The sequence below is a fragment of the Salmo trutta genome, chromosome 10 (genome assembly GCF_901001165.1).
Source record: "Salmo trutta chromosome 10, fSalTru1.1, whole genome shotgun sequence".
Lineage (NCBI taxonomy): Eukaryota > Metazoa > Chordata > Actinopteri > Salmoniformes > Salmonidae > Salmo > Salmo trutta.
This window is the reverse complement of record NC_042966.1, coordinates 13,373,938-13,394,712: the sequence shown is the minus strand read 5'-3', so window position 1 is coordinate 13,394,712 and position 20,775 is coordinate 13,373,938. Positions and strand designations below refer to the sequence as shown.

General features: G+C 41.9%; 1 protein-coding gene across 1 annotated transcript; it reads right to left on the bottom strand.

Annotated features, from left to right (window-relative positions):
- Nucleotides 1-322: 322 nt before the first annotated feature.
- Nucleotides 323-13,573, bottom strand: lgi1b (leucine-rich, glioma inactivated 1b). The gene is made up of 8 exons (XM_029764474.1): nt 13,071-13,573; nt 12,771-12,842; nt 12,079-12,150; nt 11,918-11,989; nt 7,512-7,583; nt 7,213-7,382; nt 1,923-2,087; nt 323-1,743 (listed from the first exon to the last, which is right to left on the bottom strand). The coding sequence occupies exons 1-8, from the start codon at nt 13,259-13,261 to the stop codon at nt 923-925; spliced, it is 1,635 nt and encodes a 544-aa protein (XP_029620334.1). The 5' UTR covers nt 13,262-13,573; the 3' UTR covers nt 323-922.
- Nucleotides 13,574-20,775: the final 7,202 nt, after the last annotated feature.

Genomic DNA, 20,775 nt, shown 5'->3' with positions numbered 1-20,775 from the left:
AGCTGCGCTCAAGCCAATGACATACCGGTAAGGGGCAAGCCAGTTAGCCAACCAAAACGTCACCCTAAATTCAGGTCTAGTTCAACGAACGGTTCAACCTTCACCTTATTCAAGCTATAGGAGGATGGGCACATTGTAATGGCTGGAATGGAGTTTTTGGAACAGGGTCAAACATGGTTTCCATATGTTTGATACTGTTCCAATCATTCCATTCCAGGCATTACAATGAGCCCGTCCTCCTATAGCTCCTCCCACCAGCCGCCACTAGTGTAGGCTAATGCAATTGTGGTGTTTTATTAAACAAGGACATGAAGATGACACATTTATGGTTTTATGAAATGTGTTTATTACGAGCCTACTATACATAAAATACAGCTAAATTAAAAACAAAAGACACTCTTACTACAGATTAGAATACACATATTTTTTGTAGTATTGCAGTTACATATCTTGGCCTACATTAGGTTAAATTCAAAATGTAATTTCAAAATCTAAAACTAGCTCCATATGAAAGATATAACATGATTGAAGTGGTCCCCTCTACATACAAAATGCGGTATTGTATAAATTAATTGACTCATTATAAAAATGTAAACATCTTATTGGCAAATTGTTTGTCAATTAAATGTTAAATTTAACATTTGAGTTACATTTGAATGTATTCTCGTTATTTGCTTTACCTAAAGCACAGCTATTGCCGTAGTGTAGGGCTTAGTTGCAGTAAGTCAACAATTGCTTTGTCTACGAGGAAGAAAAGAGGAGAGTGCTGTGAAAGAAAGGGATACAGTAGATGTTTCTAGCAAGGCATTCATCAGGAATTCTTATTAGTGGACTATATCATGCATATAGCCCGACAGTATAGTCATCCCCTCCAGTGTTCACTGCATTTATCAACTACACACTCCTTAATTGTTTTCATTAATTAATTATTACTCAGGTCAATCATTAGGTGCTCGTATATCTGAGTTTTCCCTCTAAAGCTGGAGGCCAGCAGAAACTCTCTGTTGTCAATGGACACCAGAGAGAATGCCCTTGGTGCCTGGATGTTCAGGTCCTGGAAGTGAACAAATTGGCCCCTCTTTAAATCCCACTGATAGACCTGCGTCAGGGAGTAGTCGCTGCCGAGGATGGCGTACTGCCAGTTGCCGATGGAGACTGGCTGGAACACCATGGAGCCCCGCGAAGGCATTGTCTGTACCTCTTTGAACATGGCGCCGTCCCACCTCATCACCTTGGAGTCCCCAATAAAACGCGTCAGGCAGATGAAAAGTTCATTCTTCACCTTGAAGTGCTTGACCGCAAACACGTCCTCCATTTCGGGGATATCAGTGCGCCTGTCGAACTGCTTCAGACTCTTGCTCCACTGGTAGACGACAGGCCTCTGGGAACTGCTGGCTAGGATCAGATGGGGCTTACCAGAGATCTCTAGGTACTCCACGTCTGTGTCACGGTACCAGAGATGGAGGGACTGGTGAGAGTAGAACCCATAGCCGTTCCACTTGTACACTGTAGTAGAACCGGCCTTGGAGCTGTCGGCGATCACGAAGAAGGACTCACCGTCTATGAGGAAAGTCTCAATGTCATTAGGTTTCCTGATTTTTAGGATGTCAATATCCTGGATTTTGATGAATTTGTTGGCTGAGATGTCCCGCTTGTAAATGTGAGAGCCACCAAAGAGCTGGGCTACGAAGATGAACAGCTGATTATCAATCACCATGGGTTTGCATACCACAGTGGATGTACCTGTAAAACAAGGACCAAAAACAAAGTATTAGAACATAGGAACATGAAGTCAATATTTGTGAGAAACACTAAATACATATGCACTATCAATTTTAGGATCCACAAGATATAGTATGACACTGTATTCACACATGGCATATCATTTTGACATCTAGTGATATAAAACAAACATTGCTTACTTTGAATGCTGTCATAGGCTCTGAAAACAGTTTCAACGTGATCCCATTCCAGGAAGCTGCACGTTCCAGTAAAGGGCTGGGCAAACACAACAAATGTATCCATGCCAAAGGTAAAGGACTCCACTGAAATGGACTCAAACATCAGTGGCTGATAAGAGGCAAACTCTGCAATACAAAACAGATTTCATGTTTCAATGTTTATTCGCCACGTGCAAAACCGGTGTAAGACAGTACAGTGAAATTCTTACTTGAGAGCTATTTCCCAACAATGAAGCAATAATAATATAGATCATAGAAAATGGAATAAAAAAACACAAGAAGTATGATGTAAGTTGAACACAAGAATGCAAGTATTCACACCCCCTGACCTTTTCCACATTTTTTGTGTTACAAAGTGAGATTAAAATGGATTAAATTGTAATTTTCTTGTCAACAATCTACTCAAAATACTCGAATGTCAAAGTGAAAGAAAAATGGAATACCCCTTTGAGCATGGTGAAGTTATTAATTACACTTTGAATGGTGTATCAGTACACCCAGTCACTACAAAGATACAGGAGTCCTTCCTAACTCCGTTGCCGGAGAGGAAGGAAACCGCTCTGGGATTTCACCATAAGGACAATGGTGACTTTAAAACAGTTACAGAGTTTAATGGCTGTGATAGGAAAAAACTGAGGATGGAAAAACAATATTGTAGTTACTCCACAATACAAAATTCAAAAGGCCCTCGCACATCTGAGCTATCTTTTTTGAAGGTGCATGTACTGACAGTCATAGACCGTTTTGCCAACATGAAAGAGAGGAGGAGGCATTGGCATTCACAGGGCCGGCTACAGGCATAAGCAAAATAAGCGGTTGCTTAATTTTCATTTTTTTGGAACTCCGTCAGGGTCTCAAATTACTATTGAGAGTAAAGAATAGTAGAATACACCAGGTGCAATTTTGTACATGTCGTTTTACATCCGTCAGCAGTTTTTCTCTTAGTATGTCAGTCACTGAAAGACACTAAATTAGCCATGCCAGCTAACAATTTTTAGATTGGTAGTTAATCTGCCGTGACTATCTAAACTTGTAGTATTCGTGGCCGAATACTGAAGGGCACGCAGTGCACGTGCCCAGGGCCCTGACATCCAGGGGGACTCCATTGATTTTGTCAACCAACTCTAGTTTAAGGTACCCAAAAGGCTAGAGCTGGCCCTGGACATTCATCTAGTGTACATGTAGGGTGAGTCAAAATGTTTTTTCTACTTGCTCGCACGGCGCACACACACACACAGAGAAATCAATACCATGGACCTCCACATGATATTTAGCAACGTTGATTAGACTAAATCGTTTTTGGTATCTTTAAGTTTGTTTTCCCTGTATTGGACCAAGCATAAATCAAATCATAAAATTGAATTTGTCACATGCTTTGTAAAATAACAGTGAAATGCTTACTTACGGGCCCTTCCCAACAATGCAGAGAGAAAAAGAAAAATAATAGAAAAATAATAACATCGAGGAATAAATACACAATGATTTTTTGAAATGTTTGCAAATTGGCAGCAATTACAGCCTCCAGTCTTCTTGGGTATGACACTACAAGCTTGGCACACCTGTATTTGGGGAGTTCCTCCCATTCTTCTCTGCAGATCCTCTCAAGCTCTGTCAGGTTGGATGGGGAGCATCGCAGCACAGCTATTTTCAGGTCTTTCCAGAGATGTTCGATCAGGTTCAAGTCCAGGCTCTGGCTGGGCCACTCAAGAACATTCAGAGACTAGACCCGAAGCCTCTGCTGCGTTGTCTTGGCTGTGTGCTTAGGGTCGTTGTCCTGTTGGAAGGTGAACCTTCGCCCCAGTCTGAGGTCCTGAGAGCTCTGGAGCAGGTTTTCATCAAGGATCTCTCTGTACTTTGCTTCGTTCATCTTTCCCTCGATCCTGATTAGTCTCCCAGTCCCTGCCACTGAAAAACATCCCCAAAGCATGATGCTGCCACCACCATGCTTCACCGTAGGGATGGTGCCTGGTTTCCTCCAGACGTGAAGCTTGGCATTCAGGTCAAAGAGTTCATCAGACCAGAGTTTCTCATGGTCTGAGAGTCCTTTAGGTGCCTTTTGGCAAACTCCAAGCGGGCTGTCATGTACCTTTTTTTGAGGAGTGGCATCCGTCTTGCCGCTCTATCATAAAGGCCTGATTGGTGGAGTGCTGCAGAGATGGTTGTCCTTCTGGAAGGTTCTCCCATATCTACAGAGGAACTCTGGACCACTGTCAGAGTGACCATCGAGTTCTTGGTGACCTCCCTGACCAAGGCCCTTCTCCCCCTATTGCTCAGTTTGGCAAGGGCGGCCAGCTCTAAGAAGAGTATTGGTGGTTAAAAAATTCTTCCATTTGAGAATCATGGAGGCCACTGTGTTCTTGGGGACCTTCAATGCTGCAGACATTTTTTGGTACCCTTCACCAGATTTGTGCCTCGACACAATCCTGTCTCGGAGCTCTACGGACAATTCCTTCAACCTCTGGACTTGGTTTTTGCTCTGACATCCACTGTCAACTGTTGGACCTTATATAGACATGTGTGTGCCTTTCCAAATCATATCCAATCAATTTAATTTACTACAGATGGACTTCTATCAAGTTGTAGAAACATCACAAGAATGATCAATGGAATCAGGATGCACCTGAGCTCAATTTTGAGTCTCATAGCAAAGGGTCTGTATACTTACGTGAATAATGTATTTCTGTTTTTTATTTTTAGTAAATAATGTAAAAATGTAGAAAAACCTGTTTTCACTTTGTCATTATGGGGCATTGTGTGTAGATTGATGATAAACATAAATCATTTAATTATTTTTTGAACAAGGCTGAAACGTAACAATGTGGAAAAAGTCAAGGGGTCTGAATATTACTAATGCACTGTAGGTGGGCTACGAGCTACTGGTAGCTTGCGATCTACCTTTTGGAGACACCTGGACTAAGGTGTCTGGGATGATGGAGTTGATGTGTGCCATGACCAGCCTTTCAAAGCATTTTATGATTACAGATGTGAGTGCTACAGGGCCATTGTCATTTAGACAGGTAGCCTTTGAATTCTTGGGAACAGGAATGATGGTGGTCAGCTCGAGACGTGGGGATTACAGACTGGGATCAGGAGAGGTTGAAAATGACCGTGAAGATGCCTGCCAGCTGGTCTGCACATGTTATGAGAACCGTCTGGCCTCGTGGCCTTGCGAGTATTGACCAGATTAAAAGCTTTACTCACGTCGGCCTCAGAGCGAGATCACCCAGTCCAATGGGATGGCGGGGGCCCTCATGCATAGCTTGGTGTTGTTTTTATCGAAGCGTGCATAAAATGTATTGAGTTTGTCTGGTAGAGAGGCATCGTTGGGCAGATCACAGCTAGGTCTTCCTTTGTAATCTGTAATGGACTGTAGCCCCTGCCACATACGTCGAGTGTCAGAGCCGGTGTAATAGGATTCCCATATTGTCTTTTTGTCTGTTTGATGGCTTTGCGGAGGTCGTAGCGGAACTTCTTGTACGTGTTCGTGTCAGCCATAGTGCCCGGGGTTGGCTGTGGTAGCCCTGTGTGTGCAATAGCTCTGTCCTTTATTTTAGCACTTACCTCAGTGTTAATCCAGGGCTTTTGATTGGGGAAGCAGCAAACCTTCACTGTGGGGAAAACGTTTGCAATGCGTTTCTTGATGAAGCCGGTGACTGAGGTTGCCAGCTCGTTGATGCTATCGGTGCAGTCCCAGAACATATTCCAGTCAGAGCTAGAAAAGCAGTCCTGCAGTATAGCTTCTGCTTTGGGGATCATTTATCTACCGCCATTGTAAATAAATGTCCACGGAATGAGTCACGGGTACTTCCTCTTTGAGCTTCTGTTTGTAAACAGGAAGCATGAGTATAGAGTCATGATCTGATTTGCCTAAGGGGGATTTTGCCTCTCTCTCGAGAAGTAGAAGGGTCTGCATTTTACCATCGTGGAAATTCCAAGACGGGTGAACAATACATTGTTGGTGATGAAGAGACATACGCCTCCCCTATTGATTTCCCTGAATCCAATGTCCTGTACAATCAGTGAATGGAGAATCCATCGAGTTGGATAGCTGTGGGGGGTCTGAAAGCCATGTTTCAGAAAAACAGAATATTGCAGTTACGAGAGTCCCGTTGACAGCAAATCTGCGATCAGTCTTCCATCTTATTATCAAGTGGCCAATAGAATACAGGGAAGTGGTGCCGGTTTTCCCTTCGCCTTAGTCCCACCAGGATGCCCTTTTTCGCCTGCATTTCCTCTTGGGTAGCCCGAAGATTGGGTCAGATGTAAACAAAGAGCCCAGGGCAGATGACTTGAAGTCGAAGTTGATAAGGATTACCATCACTACCAGAGAAGGCAACATTACTGGCATTCTTCCTTGGTGACTGTTTTTAGTGTTCTTTAGGCTACTCTAGGTACATACTCTACAGTATTAGTGTTATCAATTTCACTTTATCCTGACTTGTAATTATTTTACAGTCTTTGAGTCTATTGTGTAATGGTCACTGCTGAATAGCATGAAGCAGCCGTGGTTAAGGAAATTAACATTGCAAGGTGTGCAATGCATAGTCACTTTAACTCTACCTACATGTAGATATTACCTCAATTACCTCGACTAACCGGTGCCCGAGCACATTGACTCTGTACCGGTGTCACGATGTGCGCAACTGGTTGAAGGTAAGTCAGGTGCAGGAGAGCAGAGATGGGTGATAACAGGCGCACTTTATTCATGCCCAAGGAAAACAGCAATAACGCCCAAAGTACACAAACGGTACAATAAACAAAACACACGGGTGAAACACATACCCGGTGCAAACCAGCCTGATGTGAACCACACATAACAAACAAACAATTCCACACACAGACATGGGGGGAACAGAGGGTAATATACATTTAGACAGATGAGGGCAATGTGAACCAGGTGTGCGGAAAACCAAGACAAAACAAATGGAAAATGAAAGGTGGAGAGGCGATGGCTAGAAGATCGGTGACGTCGACTGCCGAACGCCGCCCGAACAAGGAGAGGGACCGACTTCGGCGGAAGTCGTGACAACCGGTACCTCCTGTATATCACCTCGCTATTGTTATTTTACTGCTGCTCTTTAATTATTTGTTACTTTTATTTCTTATTTTTTACTTATCTATTTTTTACTTAACATGTATTTTTCTTAACTGCATTGTTGGTTAAGGGTTTGTAAGTAAGCATTTCACTGTAAGTATTCGGTGCATGTGACAAATAAAATTTGATTTGATTTTAAATAATTGCCCCAATCACCTGCAGTTATGCAGTCAAAAGACTCGGGCACAAGGTCATTGATCAGTTTCCCTTGGAAAAGCGGGGGCCCACTGCAGGGGATCTGATCAACCATCGCATTGGTGGTATGGATCCACTCCACCAGCCACTTTAGTTTGCAGTCACATTCCAGGTTGTTCCCTTTCAGATCCCTGGTAAAACAGGTCAACACAGTAAGCATAAATTAAAACCTGAATATTTTGAATGAAAATGAAAACTTTTTTGTTTTACACAAGTACACTTTAGATCGTGGTTATGTGAAGAAAAGAAAAAATACTCACACTTTAACCAAAGCATCCATGCCCTTGAAAACATCTTTGGGTAATGTACCCAGGTTATTATAGGCCAGGCTCCTGATTAAAAAATAGGAAAACATTGTGTTTTAGACCACAAAATACAGTATGTCCTGAATGTATGTCCACAATGTCCTACATTGTGTCTGACTTCAAAAAAAGATGTTCTTGGAACTCAGCATTATGTTTCCCCCTGTCACTGGATGGGCCCTGACCGTCATTTCAGTCCAGACAGTATGAGTAAGGAGGAGAGCTTAAGGTTACAGAGCAGATATCATATTTTGTTTTGCCCCCCCAGGACATATCGTTATTGGTTATAATTCGATTTTCAAGAGTACACAGTACACTCAGACAATCTACTGAAAATAGTGAAAAGCGATACATTCTTTGAATAATGATTGGGCAAACTTATATGTCCACTCATGTTTGTCTTTTTTCTATAGAAAGGAGTGTAGGGGAGATCGGGGATGGTGGTAACACGGGACAGTTGTAACACTTGCAATTCCTCCAATCAGGAGCGAGGTAGAATCATATGATTCACTGTGCACATGCTCAGTTTAGTCCTGAATCCTCATGTGAAAAAGCAAGTCACTGTGATAAACTCTGCAGATTCTATTGACAGAAATCAGATTTTGAGGTAAGAAAGTAATTATTTTGACCAAATATGTTTTTGTGATTGTATAAAAGTGTAGTTTCATTCACCAAACTTATATCAGGTTTATAACCAGCCTGTGTAGAGATATTTGATGCAACTTAGCAATGGTAAAGTTTTAACATTTAGCTAAAATGGAAGCTAGCTAATGGCCGCATGGGTCAGGGTTAGTTGTAGTTGTTGTTACAATTAACCCCGACTAAAACTGGATGTTTTTGGTACATATTTTCTTTTACTTTCAGCATGCCTAGTTCATGGAAAAGAAAGACAGACATGGGGAGTACCTCTCCACACTATGAAAATAACGTAAAATGAAGTAACAGAGCAGGGGAAATCAATCAGATCAGTTGCAAAGTTGTATGGCATATGTCATGTGATGCTGTGCAGATTCTGCAAAGAGAGAAAGAAACCACTGGAGAAGGGGTCGAGAGAGCTTGTAGGCTACCGTAGTGGAAACAGGGTCTTCATTGACAAGCAGGAGCAGAAGTTGTCAGAGTATCTCTTGAGGGCAGCTGATTTATGCCCACTGTGCCCACTGCTATCCATACCAACTCTCCAGCTGCCTCCCAGGCCACCTCTCGAGCTGCCTTCCAGGCCACCTCTCCAGCTGCCTTCCAGGCCACCTCTCCAGCTGCCTTCCAGGCCACCTCTCCAGCTGCCTTCCAGGCCACCTCTCCAGCTGCCTTCCAGGCCACCTCTCCAGCTGCCTTCCAGGCCACCTCTCCAGCTGCCTTCCAGGCCACCTCTCCAGCTGCCTTCCAGGCCACCTCTCCAGCTGCCTTCCAGGTCACCTCTCCAGCTGCCTCCCAGGCCACCTCTCCAGCTGCCTCCCAGGCCACCTCTCCAGCTGCCTTCCAGGCCACCTCTCCAGCTGCCTTCCAGGCCACCTCTCCAGCTGCCTTCCAGGCCACCTCTCCAGCTGCCTCCCAGGCCACCTCTCCAGCTGCCTTCCAGGCCACCTCTCCAGCTGCCTTCCAGGCCACCTCTCCAGCTGCCTTCCAGGCCACCTCTCCAGCTGCCTTCCAGGCCACCTCTCCAGCTGCCTTCCAGGCCACCTCTCCAGCTGCCTTCCAGGCCACCTCTCCAACTGCCTTCCAGGCCACCTCTCCAGCTGCCTTCCAGGCCACCTTTCAAACTACCTTCCGGGCCAACTCTCTAGGCCAGGTGGAAACGCCTGATTACTCTTCTGATTTCAACCCAGTTGATGTACACCCATTCAAGCACTCAGAAGGCAAAACAAATGTTGCTCTCCCTAAAAAAAACTGATCGAAAGAAGCAAGCCAAAACAAACCATACCGAACAACAACAAAAACTGTCCAGCTTCAGAAAAAAATACAAAATAAAGCAGATTGAACCAGAAGATTCAGATTCCTCCAATGAGGAAAACTTCTGCATTGTGTGCATGGAGCACTTTAACCATTCCAAGTCCAAGGAGGTCTGGTTGCAGTGCTAGGAATGCAAATTATGGAGGCACCAAGCCTGTACCACTGTTGCAACTGTGACTCTGCTTAAGTGTCTGATTAAATGTCCAACATTCAATCACACACACACACACCAGAAATGTTCAGGTGTTTAGTTTAGCCTAGTTGTTGTTTGGTTGAGAAAGACCATTTAGTGGAGGGTTAAATAACTTGCCTAGTTGAATAAAATATAACAAAAATGAACATTTTATTATTATTTCTGCCAAACAAAATGTTAAACATGGCAATGTTGCTCTCATGGTCTAAATAAAGTCATTCATGTCATGATTTATGCACTTTTTCAATCTGTTACAATTCACCCCAAGCACTTTTACAACTAACCCATATCATGGGGTAGAATGTAACACTTCACTCCTTGTATTTAAGACAACACCATGCATTTGCAGTTTGATGTACATATATAATAAAGTGTTACAACCATTCCCGGTCTCCCCTATGAGCAAATATTCTGATATGAAAACTGGAAGTATTCCCAGTCAGCGAGGTCACCAAGTTTACATAGACCCACCACAGTGTCCTTTGGCAACTTGATATGGCAGAAGTGAGGGAGGCTAACCTTGCTTAATATCACTGGAATGGGATTTGCATCGTATGCAGTTTTCACAATAATATATTGGGCACAACTGAGGTACATTTGCTTAATATTTGAATGTACCTATAGGAGGCCTCAGTGAACAATGGTTTTGATAATGCTATGCACCACGGGAAAAGCAACAGAGGTGCGGACTAGAGTCAAATGACTTTGACTTGAGTCTGACTCAAGTCACAAATTTGATGACTTGAGACTGGATTTGGAAACTCAAGACGTGGGACTCAACTTTGACTTGAGACTGATGACTTGAAATTATATGGCCAGGTTGTGTAATGTTTTGTCATTCATTTTGTGGCACACTTACTCTCCATGCAGCCTTTTGACCAATGACCAGACATCAGCATTGGGGAGCAAAGGCGGGCGCACATTTCCCGATTAGTGACCATAAAGCACTTGTTTCATTTTTTCTGGTTTTGCTTGTCAAAAATCTGAGTAGCCTGCGTTTATATTATCCATATAAAATACAGTTTAGCAATCTGCAACGGACGCATCATTGCCAGAACAATAGGCTACCTGGTGATTTAATTGATCATTTTCATATTTCAGATGATAGGCCTTGGGTGGGTGAATTATATTCCTCAGTGGTGGGTACTGGCAATATGTCTAAAGATAACTGTAACCTAGCACTGCCTTCAATACTTATAGGATGAAGATGTAGCATATTAAATAAATTACGATATTTGTGAGGAACAAAAAGGCTACAGAAAGACCATGCTTTCCAACTGATCCTCAACCTCCGCTGCATAGGCGACAGGTAGGCGGTGACATTGCAAACATGAATGACGTTCAGCTCAAAATGCTGGTGGAAAACCTTGTTTATTTCTTTATATTGCGTTTAAAAAATGCATCACCGTGTACGGATGTAACGACAGGCAACATTCGCGCAGTGTGCGCGCTTGTTCGACCTGTGTGCGCGTGCTTGTACGTGATCACCAAACAATTTTTGGAACTGCATGTATGGCAATCCTCTCCCTAGAAAACTTGACGTTTGCGCCGCACCCGATCCTATAGCTGTACAGCATATCAGCAATATGTTTGCTAGTTCATAGGTTCCCAAACTCTTTGATCCGCAACCTCTAAAAATGAGCGTTTCAAAGCTTGCGGGTCAAAAAGTTTGAGAACCTATGATTTGCTGTACAGCTATAGGATCGGGTGCTTCAAATTGTAGGGGTTGAGGATTGCCATATGCAGCTCTAAAAATTGTTTGGTGATCAAAAATATTAGGCTAACTGTTTACTTTGCAATCTCACCCGCAATGTGGCTTCAAGCAACATTTACTAGCATAGGCCTACTGTTCTTTTGATCAATATTGCTTGAAATTCATAATTTACTTATGAAGCTTGCATTTGGAATATGTTGTTAAAAGCAATTATTAAATCATCAAAATGTGTTGTAGACAAAATAATGATAAGGCTGTCTGGTAGCCTCAATTGACAAATATTTGTATTTGAACAAGTCTTTGCATGTATAGATATATATTTTTTTAAACTTGATTTGAGACTTTCTACTTGGGACTCAACTTGAGACTCAGACCTTGAGACTAGCTTGTGACTCAAACATTTTTCAAGTATGGTTAACACAATATGCAAATGACACAAGGCCATTGTTCTAACACATTTTCCATGATTTCGGATTGTAATTAAGTAAAAAAGGACATTCTTATACTTACAGGTGTATAACTGCTTTTAGGCCCCGGAATGCATATTTTGATATTGATGCAATTTTGTTGTTTTCGATAAACCTGTGAATGAGTTAACATTTAATAACATATTTTGAGATCATCATATGATGCATTTGAGGATCTTATCCATTAGAGAGAGTACAACTCACAGGTACTCCAGATGCGGTAGACCTAGGAATGCGTCCTCATCAATTGAGTCAAATGTGTTGGCAGTGAATAGGCTGTTAAGAAATTAGTTTACATTCCATCATTTCAATAACATTTTTGCTTTTACTCACACTTGAATATAAATAATTCACATTATGGTTGAGTTTCCAAGCAACCCACTGCAAAAAAAATGTGAACCACTTCATTTTCACGTAGACTAATCCTTCTGTTCACACTTGTAATGTTTTCTTAATCTGAGTTTCAAAAACAACTCTGTTTCACAAGCCTATAACAATAACATATTGTCATAACATAGCCTATTCAGTATTATTAATATTGCCCACAAACTCATTTTGCATCATTAGGCATGAGGGAAACCACCATGCCAAGATGCATGTTTTCCTGAAACGTTTTCACACAGTAGCCTATCATGGTGAGATATGGGTGGGTCCTCAGACAATCGATTTACTGCAGTGGACTAACAGTATTCCGAGAAAAGTTTTTTGGTTTCATTTCATTGAGCAGTTTTTATTTCAGCTAAGCAGCCAGTATCGTACGCCCCACTGAGTTCATGTTGTGTGTTATTACATAATCCTGCTCTTCCTCTGAAGGAGCAGAGCTGTGCTTTGTTATTGCACATGGACCATCATGTCAACGTATATTATAAAACATCGTTTAGTAACGTCAAACTCACAGAAGATGTAGCGCTGGAGAGTGTAAGAAGCTTCCTCCAGTGATTTCGGTGAATCCTGATTTGAGAAAAGATCTGAATAGAAACATGGTACAAAAGATTCATGTTATTGATAAGATATCAACCATTTAATTTGTTTGTAGCCCTACATTATTTCAATTACCGCTTTATTTGTGGTGTTATTTATTCCATTCAACATGTTCCTAATACTCGACAAAGAGAGATCATACGATATCCCCATCATAATGCCATTACCAATATTATTATTTAAATAATTTACAATATTTAATTCCAAGCACTTACAAGGAAAAGACATCAGGTGGAAAGCTGTGAGGGACCGATCTTATATTTTCACACAATGCATTATCTTTGGTGCACGTACAAGATGCGGGGCATCTAGGTTGCTTCACTCTTCTGCTCTCCGCTAAAAGCAGGATGGTGGCGACGCAAAGCAAGACCGTGCATTCTTTCAGGGTTTTGTTTCCATATCCCATCCTTTTGGTGCTCTCTGGTGACAACCAGTCCGTCGAAGATTTCTGAACATGAACCTCAATTAAATATCCAAACTTAAAATGTTTCAATGTCAAATCCTGAATGTCTGTATTTGCTTCGAGTTATGCAGTGATGTATGCAGCTTGTATCTCAATGACCAGGCACTCATCCAAAAGATTCGTTCTGCAAGGCGCAGTATGTAAATGCAGGACAGGGAAAATAAGACAAACGTCACCGATCCTTGGACGGATTAAAATCCTACAAAATACGTTGTCATTCCAAAAGTGAAAATGTACACAATGTAGGCTACACAATTTTATATTGTAATTTTTTGTAACTAGGTTGGCTCTGTGTTTTATTATGAAGCTCTGACTGAGCATCTATTTGGCTTGTGCATATATAAGAAACGATGAAAGCTTCAGTCCCTGGAGAGAGAGCTCAGAGAGCTGCGCTTATTTTATGACTAGGTGGTAGGAGCCCCACAGTGGAGGTGTCACAATACCCATAAAATTAGCTGTCAAACAGGAAAATGGTTCCAATTGTTTTTCCACTTTAGAAACACTTAAAACAAGGGCTGTGTTTCGTATAGGCTAACCCTGGTGTAACGTTTTGATAACCATGTATATTTCTCTCGGACAAGGTTACTTATCAATATAATCGGCTCTATATACACTCAGATTCGAAAATGCTAATTAGCATCGACTTCACACAAGACTACAAATCCCTGCAAGCTACTGCACGTCATCTCTAGCTGACACCTTTGCTAACAGGTTTAATCAATTTAAAACCTGCACAAGACAGTTCAGTCCATTTAAAGAAATGTAGCCAATTATTCTTTACTACATTTAGCTAAAATTAGATCGTTAATACAGAGATTCTTACCTTTGCCTCGATTCAGCAGTCTTCTCCAGATCATCATGGCATTTGTAGTTCTTTATGATAGCCACATTAGCAGCCAATTAGCATTTCATTTTTGGGGGGTAAATACAGGCGAATATATTGATAAGTCACCTTGTCCTAGAGAGATTTACACGGTTATCAAAACGTCACTTTAGGGTAAGCCTACACGTTACACACATTTGAAGTGTTTCTAAAAAACTCTATGGGAAAAATGAATGGTAGGTTTTATTGCTTTTTCTGTGTTCAAAACAACTGGGAATTCGGAAAAAAACAAGCGCTGACTGGGAAAAATCGATTTGAACAGTCATCCAACTCGGAATTCCAACTCGGGAATTCTGGCCTCTTTCTAGTGCTTACGACATTCCGACCCGAAGATCACTGACATCATGATTTGACTTCATATTTTTGAGAGTTCCCAGTTATCGTAACAAGTTAGGAAAATGAATGTAGCAGGATAGGATAATTAGGTTAAGGTTAGGTAAAGGGTTAGGGTTAGCTAAAATGCTCTCCTAACCAGCTACGAAAAGTCACTTCATGTCGTAGCTGTACTCCTAGTCACAACCGGGACGCAGGCTATTATTAATGCTCGCACGAAATCCATTAATGTTTAATGCGGAGCTGCCTATTCATTAGGAGGGTCTGTGGAAACAGTCAGTGGGACATCCCTACCGTAAACACTAACTTTAACTGCTACCCTTACCCTAACCATCCTTGGGACATCCATACCCTACATAAGGGACGCTTGTGGCATTTCCCTTATGGTTGATGAGGATCTCCATATGGCAAATGGACGGTCCCTTACTAGAAATCCTCGGGTGTTATTAAAATAGGCCGATGGCCACAGGTCATCCCCCAGGGCCCGGTCTTCCGGGAAGTCATCAAATAAAGTTTCCAGGACACATCGTTTCCGCGATATAACATTTTTTACTTTTTCCTGTTGTTCTGGAAAATTCCACCAGATGGCGACTGGCTGTAATATGGCAAATGGACATCACCAAATGGACATGGCCGTTTCTCGGAAATGGAACAGACTTCGAAGACGAAACTCGGTGAGCACAGGGGTGGTCAAATGTACTTTTAGCCCAGAAACAAGATGGCATCGAGGCCACAACGCTCTTTGAGTTAATGCACATTTTGTGGGATTAAAGGTCAGAAACGGTAATTCAGCGCTAGTTTGACCACTTCACATCAAAGTACATAAACCTACGGTGTAAGGAAAAATAGAATCAGATATTTAACGATCGTACTTTACAAGAAATCGTACAATGTCCATTTCGTGATGGTCAAACTTTTTTTCTTTTTTTTAAAGTTATTGATCCAGTTGAGGCAGGTTTCAGAGCTCTATGTGATTTCTGTGATTTTGTGTGTTTTTTTTGTACTCACACACACACACACACACACACACACACACACACACACACACACACACACACACACACACACACACACACACACACACACACACACACACACAAACACACACACACACACACACACACACACACAGACAATATGGAGTGACACAGCGTGGGGCTTACAGACACACAGAGCCTGCAATAGTTACCTGCGTTCAAACCATCAAAGAACCAGCTCTGAAATATGTGATAGTTGGCTTCTAAACGAGTTGGACAAAGTGGGTTTGGTGTCAGTATGTATCAGTTTGGTGTCAGTATGATATCTTATTGACTGATGGATGGCTGACTTGATGGCTGACTTATTGTCCATTTCCAATAAGTTTAAACAGTGATGAACCAACACCAAATTAACATGCTGAAATCAACACTGAACGTGTTGGCAAATGGCATCACCATAGTCTCTAGGCCGTGCCGAGTTCAAGGAGATGCCCCACTTGACCGTAGCTCACTTGGTCTGACCGCAGCGACCGTGCAAATAGTAGGCCTGGAATGACGCCTGACATGTAGCCGGTACATGTAGTCTGACACATCTGAGTTTCTCCCTAAGGATAACATGGGTTTACAGGTTAAGCTCCAACTCTGCTTCTGTGCAGGCAATTTTCAAAATTCCTTTTGCCACCTGTTCAGGGTCACCTGTACCTCTACAGATATCAACATGAAAAGATTGAATGGTCCCCTTCATATCCTAAAGGGGAAGTATGAACTTCACCATCAAATAAGGCTGAAATCCCAGAATGTGCAGGCTTAAACCATCACAGAAAGGGAAACAAATGGCATCAACCTAGTCTCTAGGCCGTGTCGAGTTCAAAGAGATGCCCCACTTGACAGTAGCTCGCTCGGTCTGACCACGGCGACCGTGCAAGTAGTAGGACCGGAATGAAGCCTGACTAGTAGTGATTTAATGATGCTTTAAACATATTGCGGCCTCTGGGTCACACAGAGACACTCCGTTTTCGATGGGCTCATCAGGGGGTGGTTGGGGTGGATAAGCCACAGAGTTATTCTAGCTGCGCGCGCCAGTTCATGTAGTCTGACACATCCGAGTTTCTCCCTAAGGATAACATGAGTTTACAGGTTATGCTCTAACTCTGCTTCTGTGCAGGCAATTTTCAAAATTCCTTTTGTCACGTGTTCAGGGTCACCTGTACCTCTACATCAACCTAGTCTCTAGGCCATGCCAAATTCAAGGAGATGCCCTACTTGACCGTAGCTCGCTCGGTCTGACCGCAGCAGTCGTGCAAAAAAGTAGGCCCAAAGTGAAGTCTGATCTAAATTTTAGGTGCTTTTGGGTGACAGCGGCAGAACCGTTGAGGCTAGAAACACAATTCAACCACAGGAACATTCCTAAGGTCCTCCCGATCTGTGCAATCCTAAATTGGGGTCATGGGGCTGTTTCGAAGGGTTAAAAAGGTCACATCTTTCCAAAATTTCATATGTGTGATTAGGCACCCCACATGAACTGCCGTACATAATAGAAAACCAGGTTTTTATCCCTGTTTTTTTGCCCTTTTTGGAAGACTTACAAGTTCCATTTAGGTAGTGCTATGTATCCATGTATAATCTGAATTTTATATATTTCCAGATTATGTTTGGGGGGCATATAAAGAGCCACATATGTGAAGAGCAGCTGTCTCTAATGTTTTTGGGGTAATATATTGACATCCAGAAAGGTCATAGCACAAGGCCCAAAATGAAGCCTGACCTAAATTTGAGGTGCTTTTGGATGACAGTGGTAGAACCGTTAAGGCTAGAAGCACAATTCAACAACAGGAACGTTCCTAAGGTCCTCCCGATCTGTACCATGTGGAATTGACCCTTAACAGTGAAAACATGGTGCTTTCTTCTAATACATTGCCTGCGACATGTTTGACGTTGGTCCATTCCAGCTATTCCAATGAGCCGTCCTCCTATAGCTTCTCCTACCAAGCTCCACTGCACAGTATGTACCTACAGTATGGGCCCTCTGTTGTTACTTGCCTTTCTTTGTTTGCTGAAATCCAACCTTTTTAAAGGGATAATCCACCCCAAACCACAAATTCCTATGTTTAACAGTGTTGAACAGTGTTAAATAACACTATTATGTGAAAACAATATTTTTTGTGTAGGGAGATGGGGTGGAGAAGTAACCATTAATCATATCTGCTACCTGACTGTACTTCTGTGTGCTCATAGATTCCAGTAAAGATTCCGTTATAGATCAGTTATGCCAAATGGTAACAATAGATCTCTTATTCTTCTGAATGCTGTAATTGAAGTCCTCGGAAAATGGTGGGATAGTAGGAGTGAACTTTTCCAGTCTTGAACAGAACTCCACTGTTATTGGGGTTGATCCCCTATTAAAGTCAACAAAAAGACACAGCATGTGATTCAGTATGTTCGCTGAGAGAGCTACAAAGAAAAAAACATTTGGTTGAGCACAGAAATGTAACTGGTAAGTAAGCCCCCTGGGAACAAAACTGATTAAAATAAGATCTGTGGGGAGGATAATATATTTAACTGCATCATATTACATAGGCTATTACAATTGTATTATTATTATGATTTTGAGTTGGTTTTTGATTATATTGTTATTGACCTACTGTAAAACTTCAATTAAATCGCTGAGTCTCAAATAACCTCATGTCCCTTTTTATAGCTGCGCAATGGCACACATTTCAGCAAATAAACGCATGTATCAAATAAATGTTGGGTCTAAATTAATTGTTTACCAGGTTACCATAAATGATCATTAGTTATTTACAAGGATTAATGTTTGATTTAGTAATTAATTCAGTAATGACTCGAAAAAGGATGGCAATCATCAGTTTTTAATGCCAGTCAGAAACTGCTAGCCATTGGCTGCAAACAGCGGAGAACTGCTAGCTAACTGGCAAGCACAAAAACAGTCAACCACTTCAGGAGTACAGAACCCATTGAAATCGGTCAATAACCCTCTAGTGGCGAAAGTATAAACACAGAAAATGCACAGTCAAAGAGGAGAATAATTATTCTGTCAAGGAAAAGTTTTTGCTGTTGTTGAAATAGAGGGATACTAAGACAAAATAAATGTGACAGTGTGTAAATGATAACACAGTGCAGAAAATGAAGAAACGGAATAAAATGCTGGAAGTGAATGCTGGATTTAAACAATGAACTATGCAAATGAGCAAAAGAGGTGACATCCTTAGGATGTCCCTACCCCATTCAAGTTTAAATTTGAAATGGTTAAGATTAAGTAAGGATTATGGTTAGGGTAAGGGTAGGGGTTAAAGTTAATGTTCAGGTAAGGCATGACCCCCATGAAATGGACAAAAATGAATGGCATCTTATTGGCATTGGGCAAACCATATACACGATCGCAATACCACGGCAGATCATCAAAAACATATTGCAATCGGAACATTGCAAATGCCAAGCGTCATAAACCAAAAATCCCATTGAGGGGCGAGCGCGCACCACCGTAGGATTTCATATGGGAAATGGTCACAAAGTCAGGTCTCAAGGGTGAAATGTTGTCAATTATACATATGTAGTAACCGTATGGACATACATTTGTCTTATTTTATTGAGTTTGTCCATAAGGCCTATGTTTTGTCCATTTGCCATATATGATCATAGGAAGTCGGCTCCCGAACCCAAAAGTCAGTGAACCATGTCCAAATGGCATAAGAAATGTCCAAACGGCATATATAAGTATTGAAAGTACCAAATCAGGATTTTATGTCCATTTGCCGTATATGATCATAGGAAGTCAGCTTCCGACACCCAAAAGTCAATGAACCATGTCCTAATGGCATAAGAAATGTCAAAATGGCATATATACTGACCAAATTATATACAGTTGAAGTCGGAAGTTTACATACACTTAGGTTGGAGTCATTAAAACTCGTTTTTCAACCACTCCACAAATTTCTTGTAAACAAACTATAGTTTTTGCAAGTCGGTTAGGTCATTTTTTAAAATGTATTTTATTTCACATTTATTTAACCAGGTAGGCTAGTTGAGAACAAGTTCTCATTTGCAACTGCGACCTGGCCAAGATAAAGCAAAGCAGTTCGACACATACAACAACACAGAGTTACACATGGAATAAACAAACATACAATCAATAATACAGTAGAAAAATCTATATACAGCATGTGCAAATGAGGTAGGATAAGAGAGGTAAGGCAATAAAATATTGTTGACCACCACAAGTCTGGTTCATCCTTGGGAGCAATTTCCAAATGCCTGAAGGTACCACATTCATCTGTACAAACAATAGTACGTAAGTATTTTACTAGGTAAGGTGACTGAGAACACATTCTCATTTACAGCAACAACCTGGGGAATAGTTTCAGGGGAGAGGAGGGTGATGAATGAGCCAATTGTAAACTGGGGATGATTAGGTAGATTGGGAATTTAGCCAGGACAACAGGGTTAACACCCCTACTCCTACAATAAGTGCAATGGGATCTTTAATGACCTCAGAGAGTCAGGACACCCGTTTAACATCCCATCTGAAAGACTGCACCCAACACAGGGCAGTGTCCTGACTCACTGCCCTGGGGAATTGGGATATTTTTTAGACCAGAGGAAAGAGTGCCTCCTACTGGCCCTCCAACACCACTTCCAGCAGCATCTGGTCTCCCATCCAGGGACTGACCAGTACCCACCCTGCTTAGCTCCAGAAGCAAACCAGCAGTGGGATGCAGGGTGGTATGCTGCTGGCACAGTTCTATTTTTGTTTAATCAGACCAGAGGACATTTCTTCAAAAAGTACGATCTTTGTCCCTATGTGCAGTTGGAAACCGTAGTCTGGCTTTTTTTATGGCGGTTTTGGAGCAGTGACTTCTTCCTTGCTGAGCGGCCTTTCAGGTTATGTCGATATATAAACACCATGGGGCCACGCGGCCGTCATACCGCTCAGGAAGGAGATGCGTTCTGTCTCCTAGAGATGGTGCGAAAAGTGCAAATCAATCCCAGAACAACAGCAAAGGACCTTGTGAATATGCTGGAGGAAACAGGTACAAAATTATCTATATCCACAGTAAAATGAGTCCTATATCGACATAACCTGAAAGGCCGCTCAGCAAGGAAGAAGCCACTGCTCCAAAACCGGCATTAAAAAAAGCCAGACTACGGTTTGCAACTGCACATGGGGACAAAGATCGTACTTTTTGGAGAAATGTCCTCTGGTCTGATGAAACAAAAATAAAACTGTTTGGCCATAATGACCATCG

What these genes read in the sequence shown, in the direction of transcription:
- lgi1b (XM_029764474.1), bottom strand. Translation starts at nt 13,261, where the DNA reads ATGGGATATGGAAACAAAACCCTGAAAGAATGCACGGTCTTGCTTTGC. An exon ending in TCTCCAGCGCTACATCTTCT is followed by an intron (nt 12,151 to 12,770) that starts GTGAGTTTGACG and finishes ATTTCTTAACAG; the next exon opens with CCTATTCACTGCCAACACAT. An exon ending in CTACCGCATCTGGAGTACCT is followed by an intron (nt 11,990 to 12,078) that starts GTGAGTTGTACT and finishes ACTCATTCACAG; the next exon opens with GTTTATCGAAAACAACAAAA.